Source organism: Abramis brama (assembly GCF_963993115.1).
Source record: "Abramis brama genome assembly, chromosome: 2".
Lineage (NCBI taxonomy): Eukaryota > Metazoa > Chordata > Actinopteri > Cypriniformes > Leuciscidae > Abramis > Abramis brama.
In genome coordinates, this window is record NC_139964.1 from 2469013 (window position 1) to 2489357 (window position 20345).

Here is a 20345-nt window from a genome sequence, read left to right on the forward strand (position 1 = left end):
GGGAATGTGAGATGTCGCTCTGATTGGTTTATTTCACGTTACGCCCAAACCACACCTATGAATAATGAAGCTACTTCAGACCAACCCCTTTTAGATTTGCGCCAGGCGCAAGAGTCATTTATCCCGCCGGGAAAATAGCAACAGCGCCCAAGACCCACCCACAAAGTTACTTGCGCTTTGTGCTTTGACACTTGCGTTTCAGATCGTTAAAATAGGTATTACTATTAATGTTACCCATTATGTTACTCTGAGTTGACCCCATCTAGGGGTTGAAGTTGGAGACTCGAGGCCTCTGAGGATAATGGACCTGTGACTTCACCTGGGGATGTGGCCAGAGCCGAAAGTGACAGTCTTTGACCTCACGGCCCAACTCCATGTGAAACAGATTCATTCTACTGTAACGACACTGACTGGGTATCCGGCCAGATGTTCTGAATTTGCGAATCCTGATTTGCAAACACAGCTCGTTTCTTCTTGAGTAAACAAAGAGCATTCTGTTTACGACCCCTTGGGGCATGTTGACCAGCGGGGGCGCCGCTCTGGCTGGGGTCTCCCGTGGCGCATGACACATTTATAACAAGCCGAGCGTTGTTGAGCAAATGGTCGACCTAGTCCCCTGATTCAAATCTCGCCACCTCACGGGACACACATCCTGACTCCCCCTGACTCCCCCTGGGGGGGGGGGGAGGGCAAGAGTTCACAAAGCAGCCTGAACTCTGAAGGACAATCACACACACACACACACACACACACGCAGAAACCCACTACACAAGGGACCATACCCATAAAGTCACTTTTCAATGTACTACATATATCCCTCTTGTGTTAAGACGTATTTATAAACCATAGGAAAGCATATATATGTCCTATCGTAACATTAATCGAACTGTAAATGCCTATACTATGCATAATAATGTATCTTTGCATTGCTACAACGTCTATATTCGGTTTTTATTACCTGTGTGATCCTCTCGACCTGACGGAGTTGAATTTCGATAACCAACTGCAGTAATTTGTATCATTTGACACATTTCATATGTCTTGAGCAAATCTTCTCAAATTCGATCTCACTCATGACTCATTCAAGTGGGCGTGTCTAACAGGACAAAGGAAAATCTACCCGCCCGAGATGCTCTAAGATGATTGGTCCGCCTACGCAAAGTAGGCGTACGTTAAGTCTTTCCATAAGAAGACCGACCTAGAGTTCTTCAGCAAGCACTTTTACGAACCCACTTCGTCAGTGAGAAGATCCATGGCTCCCTTTTAGGGAGCATTCTCCGTTTCTCTTTTCTTTTTCTTTAAGTCTTTTCTTTATTTTCGTCTTCGGACTCTCCCTACGTTCAGTGAAGCGAACTTAGCCGGCAACTTCACCTCAAAGAAAAAGACCCTTTTGAAATTCCCACGACCGCGCTCAACGGAAGAGATGGGAGTGCAAGCTCCTCTTCCTTAAGGACACACACACGAGCACGACTCTGCGTTCTTCAGCAACAAAGAGAACCATTTTGCAAGATAAGTTTTATTGAACTTCTAATGTGATCTGATTCCCTGTTGGCTCTCAAAGGGTTCTTTGTCTGTAATAAGTTGCCAGTCTCTTCTTCAATTCTCTCTCATTCTCTCTCTCATCCTTTTCTGTCATTCTATCTTTCTCTAATTCTGATCATGTATTCTCCCTCTCACTGTTATTCGTTATCTTGTATTGTTTAACTGTATGTTATGTACATAGACATATAATCTGTGTATATTGTGTAGTTCGTATATTCTGTAGTTTTGGCATTTATTAAAACCCTTAACCCCCTGAGGTCGGCTATCGCGCGGCGCGATAGGCTCGTTTTTTTTTCCTTATCAGTGCAAAAAAGAATCAAAATACTAATATTAATTTGTATCTTATATGCTTGTGTTATACATCAATCGATCCTGTTAAGTGTGTATTTTTTTTGTGTATACTCATAATAAAAACAAAGTGTTGTGCTTTTCGCCAAATAAAGAAAAATAAACATGATGCGAGTTCTGCCTCCTCTCTGTCAGTGCAGTCCATTCTGAAACGCGTCCGAAAATGAACTGTAACTCAGCGAATACTCAGTCAAACAGGCATACAGACACACAGGCATGATGCTCGAATTCTCTTCTTTTAAATGAAGTAATTTATATAAAAAACAAATATTCTCAGTTCATGTACTATGTATGAAAAGAGAGAGATGTCAGTCGTTCTCATCTCAGCTCATTAAGTTGTAATGTGACCCCGCCCACGGAGAGCGTGCGCTATTCAAACGCAAATGTGAGGCGATCCTGCAATCCTGTGAACGCTCACATCAGCTGGATAACACACACCGCGAGTTCACTTTCAGTCTCATGTACTTTACATCACTGTGAGGAATAATACTATCTTGATAATAACCCTGGAAAATTTACCTCAGAAGTGCTAGAAGTTTCATTTCGAGGAGCAACAGACCCGGCTGAGGAATAGGTCAGTTCAGTTCCCTTTGTTCTAATCGCAATAGTGTCTGTCTATACACGCAAAAAGACTGTTGAAATATGAATCGTGTTTCTGAGTGTGAATGAATGAATGTACATATGCGTGCTGTTGTGTAGCTACTACAGCTGGCAAAAATACTGTTTAAAAATTAATCACGTTTTTGTGTGTGAATGAATGAACAGCTTTTAGCAAACTCTATTGCTATACTGAGATGAGGAATACTGTATGTGTTTTGTCAAAAATAAAGTCATCAACTAACTAATGAATCCTTTACTTTGAAATACGAATGATAAAATGTATACTTTAGTTTTGAAAGACGTTGACTAGATTTGAATAGATTATAAAGTTTTTACTGTACAATAGACTGCCACATCAAATAAGCTTTTGTTTGCCAATTTTGCTCATGTTAAATATAGTATGTTTTGTCAGAAATAAAGTCATCAAATAATAAGTTTTGTATACTTTAGTTTTTACAAAGAAAGATTACACTTGTAGTAATTGTAACCTTTTTAATAAAAAAATATATTTACAAGGTAGATGTAAACAAACTATTAAAAGGTAAATATAAGCCTTTTCTTTAAATAATTTGTATTGTGTTTTATTAGTGACAAATTTGGGGAGAGAATAAATATTCCAAAACTGAAAATACAGTATGATAATTAACTGCACAATTACTAGACATGTTTACCTTGGACATTATACAATTTGCAAGCACAATTTGTGGAGAAATAAAAAAAATTGCGATGCTTCCAACTGTGAACCAATTTGGTAGTGTATATAAATATATATATATATAATGTGTGTGTGTGTGTGTGTGTGTGTGTGTGTATATAAAGAGTTCAGATGCAAAAGCCTCTAAATGCCATCTGAAATTTTCTTCTAGAATGATCATTTTTATGAAGCTTGTATATTTAAGTTCAATAATTTCTATATATATATATATATATATATTGCTCTTGTATTCTTTCTTATGGCTATAGGTGACACACCTGAATGAATGGCTAATTAAGTATGCAGGGGCATTGTCTCATCAGGTGTGAACTACTAAATATTCATGATGGTGTTGGATCGTTTACGCCCCATCCGCATATTGCCTTTCCAAACTAAAAGTGTTTCACAAAATTTAAATCAATGTATCGTTTTATGTGAATGATTAGGCAGGATGATTTTCACATCATTTTGAAGAAAAAACTCTAGGCGACGACATCCATTAGTCAAAGGTCTTATTGACACATATTTAGTATGTGTTTTGTGGCCTTATTTCAGAAACTTTCATTTTTATTTTTTTAAAATGTCCATGCATAAACATTATTCTCTCAAAAATGAAAACATGTACATACATGTTGCTCACATATTATGGTAGCCCTGTTTGTGCTAAATAGAGTGTAATTACACCTTTGCCATTAATATGTTTATATGCAACTGAAAAAAGCACAAATGTCAGGGCATGTCAGAACATCTCAAGGACCCCAAAAACACCTCAGACCCCAGAGGGTTAATATTCTTGATTGATTCTGTCTATAAATGCTCACAGTACGAAGTCAATGAAGTGTTTGATCCAAGCTACAAAGCTTTACGATTTGTTACTTTTCAGTAACCTAAATATTATAAGGACAGGAGAATAGTTTCATGGCCAGAAACTATTTTTCCTGAAATTATAAGAAGTGATAACTTTATTGAGAAGTTGGTAAATTAATCTTACGGCCGTTTGCTGTACAACCAGATTGTTCAATAACTAAATTAATTCCATTAAAGGTTATCTCATACAATCGATCTGTAAAAGACTATTGATATATTAATGACAAACCATAACCCGTTGTGGTAATCATTCATATACACAATCGATCTATTTTCAGCTTCGATAATTTAATGTAACTGTAATATGCGATAAATATGTTAATCATATTCCTGATTAATTATTAAAATTCCCTATATATCATTTGAGCTAATGTTAATGTACTACCCAGTGCGGTTACACTACATTATATCTTGGCAATCCTTTATCTACTTGAAATTTAGTTTTTTATTTATTTATTTAGTATATATTTACTTTTTTGTTATAAATACTACTTCAGTTTGGAATAACTAGGCTATGCTATGGACAAGGGAACCCTAAGGTCAGTGAGTGTCAAGCTGTTCAGCCACCAATGTGGACTACTTCTCCACAACGACCACATATTTCACAATATTTGACTTTATTTTATCTTTGTATTGGCAATTATTTATCTATTTTTTTTCTATTTTTTAAGGTGTTACTGCTGCCCCTTTAAAGAAAAGCACCCTGAACCCCAACTTATTGTGCTGTATTTACTCTCTTCTAGTCTTGTTGGCTGTAATCTCACTGGTCGGGATTGTGAAATTGTGTCATCAGCTCTACAATCCTCAAACTGTGTCCTGAGAGAGCTGGATCTGAGTAACAATGCCCTGCAGGATTCAGGAGTGAAGCTGCTCTCTGATGGACTGAAAAGCCCAAACTGTCAGCTGTACATACTGAGGTATTTAAGAACATATGAGAGATTATTTACAGTCTGCCGGTCATAATGTTGATGCATGTTTGTAGATGGTCTGACTGTGTGTGTCTGTAGGTTGTCTGGCTGTATGGTGACAGATGAAGGATGTGGTTATGTGTCTTCAGCTCTGAGTTCAAACCCCTCACACCTAAAAGAGATGGACCTGACGAACAATGACCTGCAGGATTCAGGAGTGAAGATTATTTCTGAAGGACTGAAGAGGCCAAACTGTAAGCTGCAGATTCTGAGGTATTTAAGAATATATGAGATTTACCACACACACCAACACAGAAAAGATACAAAGGGACATGTGCTAGCTGTTGGAGATTATGTGGGAAAAGGGAATCTAACCATTATCATATTTTTGGGGAGTGTCAGAAATTAACCCAGTTTTGGCAAGGGATTAAAGGAAATTTGGAAGCTGTTTTTGAGGTGATGATTATTTGTAATTGTGAATGTTTACATCTGGCTAATATTTCTTTCAATGGGAGGAATAACATCGATAAGAAACTGATGTTGATTCTTCTGGCAGCCAGTAAAAAAAGTAATTACAAAGAAATGGCTAAAACCAGAGCCACTTACAGTTGATGATTGGATTGACATATTACACTATATATATATATATATATATATATATATATATATATATATATATATATATATATATTTATATATATATATATATGTGTATGTGTGTGTGTGTGTGTGTGTAATGGAAAAGCTAACCCAGATAGAATACATTTGTTCAATATGGATTTTTTTTTACTGATTATAGAAAACCAATTCGCACTGACTTTTCTTGAAGCATAAATGGTCTGTAAGGTAAAGTTTTTTTAAGAATTATAAGTAATAGCTCCCCTTGTTCTTGTACAAAGTTGTCAAAATGAAGAAAACACAAAACATCTGTATAAGCTTGAGTATTTAATTTCCATGACCATTGACAGACGTGATGGGTTATAATGCTGTCTCTGTATTGATGTATATGTTTTTGTTTTATTGTAAAGAAGAATTTCTGCCTTGATAAATGTATATATTTGTCCGCTGAAATTGAAATAAGTACATATAAGAGATTATTTACAGTCTGCCAGTCATGTGTGTTTTTGGAGATGATCTGACTGTTTGTCTGTAGGTTGTCTGGCTGTATGGTGACAGATGAAGGCTGTGGTTATGTGTCTTCAGCTTTGAGCTTAAACCCATCACACCTGAGAGAGCTGGATCTGAGCTACAATCACCCAGGAGAATCAGGAGTCAAGCTACTCTCTGACAAACAGAAGGATCCAAACTGCTCACTGCAGATACTCAAGTATGTGGGACAATAAGAGGCCCGGTTTACACCTGCTATTAAGATCTGCCTCAGGTGATCGGACCACAAGTCGTTTACTCTCATTCTGATGTAGAGCAATTCCAGCGTTATGGACGTGACATTTACAGTCAAAACTTGAAATATAAACTCTCATAGAATGTATTTATTACCAATATATTAAGTAGGGCTGTCAAGCAGTTAACATTTTTAATCAAATTAATTACATGATGTGACGATTCATTAATTAACTACACTCACATCAAATTTGGCTGAGAAGTTACCCCCAAAAGATAATTTAAAGTCAGAGTGTAAAGCATCAAATAGACATTACAAAAAGTAGCTTCAGAAAGAAATATTTGATTCAGCATAGAATTTATTACACATATATTTTTTGATCATGAGGTTGAGTAAATGATGACTGAATTTTAATTTTTGGATGAAGTATACCTTTAATATTGTACTACTGTACACCCAAAGCGCTTTACAATCATATCAGGGAATCTCTCCTCAACCACCACCAGTGTGCAGAATCCACTTGGATGATGCAACGGCAACCACAGAACAACGGCGCCAGTGCGCTCACCATACACCAGATATAGGTGGAGAGGAGAGAGAGTGATAGAGCCAATTCAGTGGATGGGGATGTTTAGGAGGCCATGATTGGTAAGGGCCAATGGGTGGAATGTGGCCAGGACACTGGGGTTACACCCCCACTCTTTACGAGAAGTGCCATGGGATTTTTAATGACCACAGAGAGTCAGGACCTCGTTTAACGTCTCATCCAAAGGACAATGCTCTTTTGACAGTATAGTGTCCCCGTCACTATACTGGGGCGTTAGGACCCACACAGATCACAGGGTGGGCACCCCCTACTGGCCTCACTAACACCTCCTCCAGCAGCAACCTGATTTTCTCAGGAAGTCTCCTATCCAGGTACTGACCAGGCTCAGCCCTACTTAGCTTCAGTGGGACACCAGTCTTGGGCTACAGGGTGATATGGCTGCTGATGCATATGGAAATATGATTTTTTTTTTATGAGATTATACTCTAAATAAGAAACTAAAACTGCCAGTAGGTGGCGTCAAGCAAGTCAAGTCACATTTATTTAAATGGCGCTTTTTACAATACACATTGTTTCAAAGCAGCTTTACAGAGATAACAGGAAAATAATGCAACAAAGTTTGTTTCCAGAAGAAAATAGCGTCACAGTCCAGCTTGAATAAGTTCAGTGATGTTTCATTTTTGTTGTGAAAAAGGTATTAATTTAGTTCATTTATATATATATATATATATATATATATATATATATATATATATATATATATACATATATATATATATACTGTATAGCCGCTCTGGAGAAAACCGTGATGTCATCGTCCAGCTCAGCTCAGCTCAGTTCAGTTCTAATATACTGGTGTCAATGCAGGCAGATCAATATTATTGTTGAATACTAAATTAAATGTTAAATGAAATGTCCCCAACTAAGCAAGCCAAAAGCCAATGGCAACAAAGGTGAAAAAAGGTGACAGTGGCAAGGAACCAAAACTCCATCAGGGTCGAATGGAGTAAAAAACCTTGGGAGAAACCAGGCTCAGTCGGGAGGCCAGTTCTCCTCTAGCCAGCGAACGAACAGTGTATTATTATGATTCAGGCAGCATTATAGGTCAGAAGTTAGATTGGATTGGAACAATCAGAATATTATCCAGTTCCATCTGGTTGAAGATCGGAGTCATCATGCCGGTATGGAGTCAATGTCGTGTCAATGAGGCCTTCACAGTGGAGAGTCTAGTTGGCACAATCTCTGCTGACACTTCAGGGATGCGTTGTGGTCATGTCTAGGTGCAGGTCCTCCATCTGATCTCAATACGGCCCGGATCCGGCTGACTACATCATGCGTTGTGGTTGTGTCTAGGCACAGGTCCACCATCTGATCTGAATACGGCCTGGATCCGGTTGATTACAGTAAACCTCAGAATAAACAAAGACTAAAATTAGCATAGACGCCATTCTTCTTATGATGTAATGAGTACATCGTGTGTTTTAGGAAGTGTTCCCGGTTCCAGCTGACCTAATTTATGCAGCCTAATAATCATTTAACTGATTTGAATAATAGGAATGTATAATTTTTTATGTGTATGCCAGGTTAAAGAGATGTACTCCATCTCAGGCTCCATGGGGGTACTCCAGGACAGGTTTGGGAACCACTGGTCTAAATTTAAACTGACAGAGAGTGTCTGCTTCCCGGACAATGTTAGGAAGACTGTTCCAGAGTTTAGGTGCAAAATAGGAAAAGGATCTACCGCCAGCAGTTGATTTTGATATTCTAGGTATTATCAACTGGCCAGAATTTTGAGATCGCAATAGACGTGAAAGACTATAATGCGTTAAGAGCTCGCTCAAGTACTGGGGAGCTAAACCATTTAGTGCTTTGAAAGTAGGCAGCAATATTTTAAAATGTATACAATGTTTAATAGGGAGCCAATGCAGTGTTGACAGAACGGGGCACATATGGTCATACTTCCTGGTTCTGGTAAGAACTCGAGCTGATGCGTTTTGGACCAGCTGTAATTTGTTAATTAAGCATGCAGGGCAACCACCCATAAGAATATTACAATAATCTAGCCTTGAGGTCATGAACGCATGAACTAACTGTTCTGCATGTTTCACTGAAAGCATATGTCGTAATTTAGATATATTTTTAAAATAGAAGAATGTGGTTTTACAGATGCTAGAAACGTGGCTTTCAAATGAACGATTAGTATCAAATAGCACACCCAGGTTCCTAACCGACAACAAAGACTTGACAGAGCAGCCATCAATTGTTAGACAGTTTTCTAGGTTAGTATGTGCAGAGGTTTTTGGTTCAATCATTAGAAACAGTTTTTTCAGAATTAAGTAATATTTTTCCTCAGGGACACTACAATGCACTGCCTGATGCGATACTGTAGTAGATGGTTGCATAGTTATAAGTTTCTGTCTAATATTATGAATCTTGTAAGTAAAGGAGTTCATAAAGTAATTACTGCTGTGCTCTTTGGAAACTTCAGAAGTAGAAGCTTTATTTCTTGTTAATTTAGCCACTGTATCAAATAAATACCTAGGGTTGTGTTTGTTTTCTTCTAAGAGAGAGAAAAATAAGCAGATCTAGCAGTTTGTAAGGCCTTTCTGTACGCAATCGTGCTCTCTCTCCACGAAATTTAGATTATTATTTTTTTTTCAGTTGCCATTTTTCTGGCTGCTCTCTTAAGGGCCCGAGTGTGCTCGCTGTACCATGGTGTTGGACTATTTTCTTTATAAATAGCGCAAAGGAGCAACTGTGTCTAAAGTGCTGGAAAAGAGAGAGTAAAAAGTTTCTGTCGCAATATCGAGTTCTTCTAAGCTATCTGGGATGCTGAGATGATGAAACTGATCAGGAATATTATTAATAAAGCAATCTTTAGTGGCAGAAGTGATAGTTCTAACATATTTGTAACACGGAGATGACTTTGCAACCTTGGCTAAATGAAGATTATTAAATGGACTCATTTAAAGTAGGGGTGTAACGGTATGTGTATTCGTATCGGACCGTTTCGGTACAGGGCTTTCGGTACGGTGCACGTGTGTACCGAATGACTGAATGCAATATTTTGTGTGCGAAAAAAATGATGCCGATTGTTTGCCGCATTTTGCTTTCCAAACGCGTGCAGATAACATTTACTGAAGCGATCAAGCCGCTTAAAACTATTAAACTAATTATTGTTATACATCTATGTTTCAGCAGATATCCATAAACACAGTATTTAACAGTAAACACGGTTCTAAACATTATAATATTCACCATAGTATACACTCATACTAGCCTACTTTTATCATGCTGTGTTTTATTATAGAATATAAAAACATCCTTGTGTCGGACATGTATTGCCTACCAGTCTAGTTCATATTTCAACATGTTGTCTATTTATAGATAGCCTACATATACATGTACGATATTAGGCTTAGTTCATGTTTTTACTTCAATCTCATTTCATAACATACATTTTAATCTGGCACCACCAGTTTAACATGTCTTACCTTAAAAACCTTCTCATCTTCAAATCGCATTCTTCTAATTCTTCTGAGGTAAATCCAAGTGAAACAGCACAGCACAAACATAGTCTTCCAAACTCGATGAAAAGCAGAGGAGTAAGTTACCGATTACCGAAATCTCTAATTCTTTGTTTTGAGGTGATGAGGGCGTTTACAGGTCTGCGTTCCACGTGGATCATTTGCATGTCAATCGCTCGTGCGCGCGTGGGCGTGGTCACATTAGAGTTAATGAGGAAGCGTTTGAGAAACTGTACATGCCGCTGCTTTCATACAGATTACTTAAACAGAGAATATTTGGTTTTTATATCATTTACATACTTTAAAAATAGAGACTCCAAGCGTTGTATAGACATGCATTTCAAGTCTGTGTGACAAACATTCGCTGAGTTACAGGTCATTTTCTGTCGCGTTTCAGAATGAGTTTCACTTTGAGAGAGGCGGCAGAACGCATGTCATCATGTTTTTTTTCTTTATTTTACGAAAAACACAACATTTTGTTTTTATTATGAGTGTACACAAATAAAAGAAGACATTTAAGCGTTTTGATTGATGTATAAAACTTACATGTAAAATCAAAATCAACAGACTATTTAGACTCTCTTTTGTACTGATAAGAAAAAAAGTGAGCTGGTATCGCCGGCGATACCGCCGACCCCAGGGGGTTAATTGTTTTTTTTGTATTTCCTAATTTGGGGAACAAACACAGTCTCTATATGATGACACCTAGATGAAAGAGGCTCTATGTGATGGGATTTATCTGACCTCTGTGACGTGAGACAGCTAGCAGATGGTTGGTTTAGCCAGTCTGTCTGCTGCCTGACCTGAGCCCCAGATTGTCATGTTTGAGCTCTAAGACTATGCGCCATATTACTAGAGAGAAGAGCAGCACCATCCCTGGATGGATAATAGAATCGCCAATAACTAGGGCCCATTCAACAGGATTCTCAGTGGGTGTTTCACTGAGTGGGGAGAATCTGTTTGTTATTGTAATTTGAACAGAAGAGTGGTGTTTTGTCCTGTGGCTACAGTGTCTCAGGTCACCCAGTTGCCCCACCCAGTTGCCCTACAACAGCCGGAACCGAACAATGTAAAGAGTTCACTAAGTTAGTTGCATCCAAAGCAGTATCTAAAGACCTTGCACTCTTACTATCCTTGATTAAAGTTTGGATGCGTCACACATAGTTCTGAAATCTTCTCCATCAGCCTGACTATCTCCCTGCATTTATCACGTTATGCCCTCAGTGCTGACAGAGAATGCTATACTATATGTAACGCTTCTCATCTGACAGCAATCAAATCACAGACGGACACGGAGAACTGCGTTTCATGCGTTGTTTACTGTAACACAAGGAAAAAACACATATCCTCTGGTGACAGTGGGCATTTACACATACATGTATTACATCTTCAGCATCGAATAAACTTCTCTGCTGTTGCTTTAAACACCAGAATGTGACACAGCGCAAATTTGTCTTAGTAGAACAGTTTTAACAGTCAAGAATCAAACATAAAAGCATACCTGTAACACAAGAAAAAACATATATCCTCTGGCAACAGTGGGCATTTACACATACATGCATCTACAAAAGCAAACAGAAATGAGAGATTCATCTGCGTTTGATTCGAAAAGATGGTGTCAGCCATGCAACGCACATGTTGAGAAAATTGCATCTAAACTTCACAAAGTTCGTCACATACAATCAACATCAATTTACATATTACATACCATCCACGAACTCTAATCTTAATATTATTCGTGAAATTAACAAATATTTAGTTGCAAAAACACTAATTTCCCTGGAGCACATTTTACCTACCACATCTTCAGCATCGGATAAACCTATCTGCTGGGGGTGTGGGTGAGGTCTCACAGGTGAAAGGGCAAATGACCCACTAATTACTAATTATGTCACCACAAGGGGTCACCAAACAATTATTAAATGAACAAAACAGTAATTTTGGTGAAAGACATTTATTGTAACATTTTTTCTTAAACCTGTTACATATACATGTGACACGAAGTGCAGGTGTCAATAAAAGGAGAAGACATTACTCACTGTGTTTGTTGACTGATCTTACTTAACACAGTAGTTTGATATACTCGTAAAAGGTGCGAGCATGCGCAAGAAAAAAGACGGCAAGCACGGATGGCAGGTTAACAGGCTAGCGAGATACTAGCATGTTGTGCTAGCGATAACAATTTAGATAAAAGCGATGTCAGATTAATGTGATAGGCAATATTAGACCTTAAATTCGTCCAAATCGCAGATTCAGAAATGAAAGTTGTTGTAGGACACTCATGAACACGATGATGAAGGCAAAGGTAATCTTTAATAAATCTACAGGCAAATTAATTCAAACAGAGAGAACATTCGCATTTCCATTCGTGACAGAAAAACAGTACTTGTGTGATATTTTGCATTAAATCGTCAGCCCTAATATTGAATCATCTTTTTATATTTTTCTAAACCCCTGAAAATAGAAAAATATCAGTCTATAATTGTTTTATAATTTAGATGAGGGAAGTACATGTGTTATGGATGTGACAAAAAGATGCAAGTTTTTGTGAGACAACATATTTTGTAGACTTTCTGTGAATTACAATGCACAAACTTTCAGGTTCTGCAAGAGATAGGACCCAGACGCAGACAAGGGTTTTTATTAACAAGACTGAAGACTAGAGACAACAGGAAGAGTAAAGCGTGAACCACAGTCCAAACGGTTGGGCAGGGCAGACGACACGACGACAGGCAGAATGGGTGACCACTGAGACACCAGATGGTAATGACTTGAGTGCAATAGAGGCAGCTACAAGGCGAATACAAGGAACTCGTAGCTCGATGTAGATCTCAGATGTTGCACCAAGTCTTGCCGCCAGGTGGAGGCTCACCGAACCAGAGGATTGAAACAGGAGTTAGATAGCGCCACCAGTCAGGCTGCCAGGAAGTTAAGAGTCAGTGGCCAGGGAACTCTGGATACAGGGCAGGAACACACAGAAGAACATACAAGACGAGGCGCAAGACAAGACAGACAAGATATAAGCAACAATAAAGAATCAAAACTAAACTGATAAGCTCAAAGACTAGAGAAACAAAAAAGGTAGAGAAATAAGTAAACTAATAAAAAGTAAAAAACTAAGATCTAAGATAAAAACTGGAGTTTCTAAAGAGAAGCAAGACTTCCACTTGACAGGGAAAATAAAAACTGAATAAAATAACTACAAATAAAAATGTCTAAAACAAAAGAGAACTCAAACTAGATTATAAGGCACAAGAGCTAAACAAATCTAGATAGCAACAAGGATAATCTGATTCTAGGATAATTTCAAGAGCATAAACCAGAAAACAAAACAAACCAGCAAAGACATGAGAGAAAGGGGCACAATATAAAGGGACCAGAGCACATGAGGATCAGGTGAGCACAATTAGTGAAACGAGGACAAGACGTGGACTAAACGAGGGGGCGTGGTAACAGGAAACAAGGAGGCAGGACAAGAGGAGCACATGGCAAACACAAACAAAGACAGAGCCATGTGCTCAAACACAAGACAAACATAGAAACATGAAACCACGACAACACAGACAAGGCTGCCAGGGCAGAACCCTGACACAAACCAAAGCATACTATGCAGAAACATCTCATGGATGCACTGGGACGCATCCTCAGTGATGTATCCTGGGATCATTGAGTGTTTTGGGTCTCGCAACATCATACACCCTCACCCAGGCGACCCAGCCGGGGTTGATCAAACCCCAATTTGCATCCCAGTAGCAGTCCACGGATCAGCCCTCTTAATCCAAAGCCACCTTGTGGCCTTCTCTGCGGCTTTGCTCGTGGATTGAATGGCCCATTTCTTGGCCGCCCCTGTTGTGCCCAAACGACTAAGGACCTTGCAAAGTGAACGTCATGCAAAGCCTCTACAGCCGACTTCTATAGGCTCATAGAAGGTTTTCCATTCTCTTTCCCTGCACTCCTCAACCAGCTCCAGATCCTCTCATTGGCTTCCTCAATACGCTCTTCACATTGCACCGTGACTTCCAGTATGATCAGATGTTTTGAAACCTCAGAGGTAAATATCATGTCTGGGCGGAGCCTTGTTGTTGCAATGTTCTGAGGGAACCTCAGCTGTTTTTCCAGGTCGACCTGCAGCTGCCAGTCCGAGATTTTATGTAGAAGGCCTGTTGTTAATTGTGGGCACGCCCGGGTTTGCCCAGGTGATCCTGCGCTGCAATGTGCTCTCCCACCTAGTCCATGCTCCCTGCTGCCGGAGTCCCACCACCCTGCTCATTCGCTCTTCTTCCACGCCTGCTCGGACCTCTTCCTGGAGTAGATGGTGCCTTTCCTTGCCACGGGCCTGGCTGACCAGATTCTTTTTGAAGTAGCCCAAGCCCGCCCTGCCTGTCGCCACAGTCCCCACCAGTGCCTTTTGTCTCAGGTGTGACTCTGCCTCCTCCACTGCTTTCCCAGCCTTCCATTTCCTTCCTGTCCTCACCTCAACGCCGGCTTGTGACACCTTGCAGTCCCTGGAGTCCTGTACTGTAGGGCTTCTCTGGTGTGTACCACAATGAATTCTTCAGTAAGGCCACTGAAGCGCAGCTGCAGGATGTTACTCGTCCCATACAGTGCAGCGCTGGTTAGACTGCGTGGAAGACCGAGCCACTTCCGAAGAAAGCCACTGATCTTCCTTTCTAGAGACTCAACTGTTGTCATTGGGACTACATAGACCGTGATGGTTGGGATGACAGTTCCTGAGACGGAAAAACGGAACTTGTCAACCACTTTCCCCTTCTTCAGCACCATGGACCTTGACTTGGCTTAAAACTTATCCTTGCCCAGGTGATGAGTTTCTCAAGTCCTTGTAAGATCAACCTGCTCCCTGGGACCGATGTCATTGTAATAGTAAGGTCATCCATATAGGCTCTTATAGGGGGCTGTCGTATGCCTGACTTGGTTAGAGGCCCTCTGCATTCCACCTCGGCTGACTTGACCACCATATTCATGGCAAGAGCGAAAAGAATAACAGAGATGGTACAGCCTGTTATTATTCCTTTCCCAATGCGATGCCAGTCTGATGTTTCTGACCCAGAAATGACCCGCATCCTAAAATTATTGTAGTAATCCAGAATCAGGTCCTTAATTTTACTGGGAACATGATGAAGGTGTAGGGCGAGTTCGACCAGCTTGTGTGGTATGGATCCATAGGCGTTGGCCAGGTCCAACCACAAGACAACTAGATCGCCTCTGTTCTCATGGGCCTCTCTGATGAGTTGTGTAACTACACCAGTGTATTCCAAGCAGCCGGGAGCTCCAGGAATCCCCCCCTCCTGCACTGAGGGGTCGATGTAGTTATTCTTGAGGAGAAACTCTGTCAGTCTTCGTGAGACAATGCTGAAAAACACCTTCCCTTAAACACTCAATAGTGAGATGGCTCGAAACTGATTGATGTTTTTCGAGTTCTCCTCTTTGGGGATCCACACTCCCTAGGAAGCGATTCACTTCCTCTATTGAGCACTCAAGCCGACCACTGCGCTTATCCCCAAACAGTTGTTTTGTGAAACCGAAGGGATTGGCGATGAAGGCTGCCCGCTTCCTGGCTCTCTCTCTCCCCCGTCTCCGGTGCCACTCTGCTCTGCGTAGGATCATCAGCTTCTTCTGCAGGATGTTTTGTAGCTCTGCTAATGGTCACTTCTCCTCCTCCGTAGCCATCCTATACTGTTTCTTGAGGGTGCGAAGCTCCTGACGCAGGTGATGTATCTTGGTAGCCCTACGGTTCATGGTGTAGGAGGCAGGCTTGGCTTTTCCTTTCTCTACCATGCCGAATCTTTCTGAGACATAGCTGCTGATGATGGTAGTCATCGATTGGAGTCAGCTGTCAACATCTCCTTTGGCTGAGGCTTGGATGATGATGTCCAAACATTTCATTCTGGCCTGATGGATTTTCAGGCCACAATGATTTTTGCACAGCTTTCCGCAAATGCATATCCCATCTACCGTATGTCCATTTGCATGGGTTGTTAACCTTTGGTCCGTCCGATTGGAGATCTCATAACGTACTCGGTTACTAAACGTAACCTCTGTTCTCTCTAGAGAGGGAACGAGTATTGCGTAAGTAGCTTACGCTGCGGGAAAGTCTCCTTTCTCGAGATACTGAAGCCAAAAAATTATCCTTAATTTTTAAAAAATCTTGTCAACGCAGTGCGGCAGCCTGCAGACCTAGGGCAGGCGACTCGCGTGCCCATTGGCTGCTCTGCGGCAACTGCAGCAGCCTATAGCTGAGCCCTAGGCGTGACGTCACGTCCAATGAGCGCGCTTGGCGCGGTTAATGCGTCACAGCCCGTCATTAGGGGTGTGGCTTAGCGTATATAAGCAGGGCTCAGAGGCTGCTTTGACTGGTTTCTGTCGCATGAAGCGAAATGAGCTCGTGGCGTGAGCACGGTGGGTTACGCAATACTCGTTCCCTCTCTAGAGAGAACAGAGGTTACGTTTAGTAACCGAGTACGTTCTCTTACAAGAGGTTCTCTCGTATTGCGTAAGTAGCTTACGCTGCGGGAACTCCCTTGTCAACGCCGTGCGCGCGCCCAGCATCCTGAATGAGTCCCAGGGCAAGCCCGGGGAACGCGATAGCGGAGCTGGGCGGCCAAGATAGCACAGTACACAAGCACATACTATGGGGCATGGAGCGGCACAGCCGGTCCAACTGACACTTCCCACGTAGTGCAGCTCAACCAGTAGAGCTAAATCATACAACGTAGCCCGCGCACAGACAGTGGGCTGGCTACGCGAGACTTAGACTGATAACACTTTAGCCTGCAAAGCGGGAACTTCCAGGTTGTAAAACCTAACAAATGTGGAGGGGGAGGCCCAGCCTGCCGCTGCACAAATGTCATGAATGGGAATCCCGCTGGACCACGCCCACGATGAGGCCATGCCTCTGGTGGAGTGCGCTCGAATGCCCAGTGGGCACTGCAGGTTTTTAGACGCATAAGCAGCTGCGATAGCGTCCACTATCCATCTGGACAGGGTGTGTCTCGAGGCGGCGTGACCCTTGGTGCGCCCACCAAACGAAACAAAGAGCTGCTCTGAACGCCTGAAAGCGGCGGAGCGAGAAATATAGTTTCTTAACGCCCTAACTGGGCAGAGGAGATTACTATCTGCCTCGCAGCCAGAATTCGGCAGGGCTGAGAGAGAAATGACCTGCGCTCTGAAGGGAGTGCCCAATATTTTGGGGACGTACCCATGCCTCGGTCTGAGAATAACTTTAGAGTCATTAGGTCCGAACTCGAGGCACGCGGCGTTAGTGGATAACGCGTGAAGGTCTCCCACACGTTTGACTGAAGACAGAGCTATCAGAAAAACGGTTTTGAGCGTGAGGTATTTCATATCCACAGTTTCCACGGGTTCAAAGGGATGTGCTTTCAGGGCTTCTAAAACCAATGAAAGATCCCACATAGGAACCAAAGGGGGTCGCGGGGGGTTCATCCTCCTCGCTCCTCTAAGGAAGCGGATGACAAACTCGTTCCTTCCTAATGCGCTGCCCGGCTCTGAGACAGAGAGCGCTGAAATGGCCGCGACATAGACTTTGAGCGTGGAGGGGGACCTGCGCTCTGACAGCTCTTGAAGGAAGCATAACACTTGAAGGAAGCATAACACTTGCGAAACCCCACATGTCTGTGGATCGAGCCCTTTGGCAGTGCACCATTTGTTAAACACCGACCATTTAGACGTGTAGAGCCGCCTCGTAGAGGGAGCTCTAGATTGTATGATCGTGTTCATCACCCCTTCTGGTAGTTCAGCATGTAATTGTTGAGGCTCCACGCATGCAGAGACCAGTGCTCTGGGTGGGGATGCCAAATCGAGCCGCGGGCTTGAGAGAGAAGGTCTCTCCGCACCGGAATCGGCCAAGGGGCTGAATCTGCCAACTGTATGAGTTCCGGGAACCAAGCTTGGTTCTCCCAGAACGGGGCTATGAGGAGCACTGTGTGGCGCGCTTCCCTGACTCTCTTGATGACCTGAGGCAGCAGAGAGATCGGAGGAAAAGCATATAACGGGCCGCTGGGCCATGTTTGGGCCAGCGCGTCCTCGTTCTTTGAAAAGAATACTGGGCAGTGCGCGTTGTCTTTTGACGCAAAGAGGTCGACTTCCGCTCTGCCGAAACGGCGCCACAGCGACTGGACTGTTTGGGGGTGTAACGACCACTCCCCGGGGGGAACGTTGTCCCTGGACAGTCTGTCGGGGCCCTCGTTCAGATGGCCAGGCACATGCGATGCTCTCAGAGAGCGCAGAGAGTGCTGAGCCCATACGAGGAGGCGTTCCGCCAGGGCGCAGAGCGTCTTTGATCTGACGCCGCCCTGGCGATTCACATAGGCCACTACTGATGTATTGTCCGTGCGGACTAGAACATGGTGACCATGGAGGAATGGGAGGAAGTGCTTGAGCGCTTTCTCGACCGCGAGCATCTCTAGACAGTTTATGTGTAGGAGATTCTCCTGGTCTGACCAGCGGCCATAGACCGGTCTGCCTTCGAAGAGCGCTCCCCAACCTAGGTTGGACGCGTCTGTCGAGACAACTTTCCGGTGTGAAATCACTCCCATAATCACTCAAGTGTGATACCATTCGGCTGCTAGCCAGGGCTGCAGGGCTGAGACGCAGCCCTGAGTCACTCTGATTAGCGAGCCGCCGGCCGCCCAGGCTCGATGGGGTACGCGCGTTCTCAGCCAGCGTTGAAGCGGGCGCATGCGCAGTAAACCCAGCTGAAGCACTGCCGCAGCTGAGGCCATATTCCCCAGGATGCGCTGAAATGCTTTCAGAGGAACCCGACTGCCTTCTTTGAAGGATGCGGCGAGGAGACGGATGCGGCGCGCGCGCTGCTCCGACAATCTGGCCGTCATAGCCATCGAGTTCAGTTCTATTCCAAGAAAGGAAATTGACTGACGGGGCGAGAGCGAGCTCTTGGCCCAGTTGACCGATAGACCCAGACCTTCCAGATGGCTGAGAAGCGCTGTTCTGTGAGACACAAGTTCTGTCTCTGACTGCGCTAGAACAAGCCAGTCGTCCAGATAGTTCAGAATTCACATTCCCTGACGTCTCAGGGGAGCGAGAGCCGTGTCCATGCATTTCGTAAATGTACGGGGTGCTAAAGACAGGCCGAACGGCAGGACTGTGTATTGATAAGCCCGACCGTCGAAGGCGAATCTCAAGAATGGCCTGTGACGGGGAGTTATCTGGATCTGGAAATACGCGTCTTTCAGATCGAGAGAGATAAACCAGTCTCCTGGGCGGATCTGCGCAAGGATCTGTCTGGTTGTAATCATCTTGAACGGCCGTCTCATGAGAGCCTTGTTCAGATGTCTCAGATCTAAAATAGGTCTTAGTGCTCCGTCCTTCTTGGGAACGAGGAAGTAACGGCTGTAAAAGCCTGACTCGCTCAGGGAAGGATGAACCTGTTCTATGGCCCCTTTGCGCAGCAGCTTCGCTATTTCTGCTTGAAGCACGTGCGCTGTGTCCAAACTCACTTTCATCTCCGTCTGCGCTAGAAAGCGCGGGGGGCGACGAGCGAATTGGAGCGAATAGCCGTGTTTTATAGTGTTCAGCACCCATTCTGACGCGCCCTGAATAGCTTCCCATGCTTTTGCACACATAGCTAGGGGTCGAATGGTCTCTGGGTTCAGATCGCCGCTCTGCGCGGGATGGGGAACCTGTATCAGAGAGGATGGGGCGGCGCGCGCGAGCTCGTGAGCTGGCGCAGGATTTACACTTATGACACGGCCAGTGTTTGGGAGCTTTAAAGGGTCTGTAACCCGTATGGCAGAGCGGGCAGCGGGCAGGTGTGAGCACAGAGTTGTGGGCACATTCACTACACTTAATGCATGAGCGGAGTGTTTCCGCTTTAAGAGATAGCGCTCTGGACGCGTTGCCATGGGAACTATGTCTGTGTGAGTCAGTGAACACACGGGAGTGGGCACTTTTTCTACACTTAACGTCCCTTCGG

The 20345-nt window shown here is 42.9% G+C and overlaps 1 protein-coding gene across 1 annotated transcript in view; it reads left to right on the plus strand.

Moving 5' to 3' along the window:
• Positions 1–4570: 4570 nt before the first annotated feature.
• The window catches only part of LOC311069717 (uncharacterized protein), a gene marked incomplete at its 5' end in the record, with an annotated part of 86782 nt that continues 71007 nt past the window's right edge, over positions 4571–20345 (plus strand). The window contains 4 exons of the mRNA XM_084093097.1: positions 4571–4590; positions 4795–4968; positions 5059–5232; positions 6113–6286. Of these exons, the coding sequence (XP_083949223.1) occupies positions 4571–4590; positions 4795–4968; positions 5059–5232; positions 6113–6286 (542 nt within the window). The remainder of the gene's footprint in view (positions 4591–4794; positions 4969–5058; positions 5233–6112; positions 6287–20345) is intronic.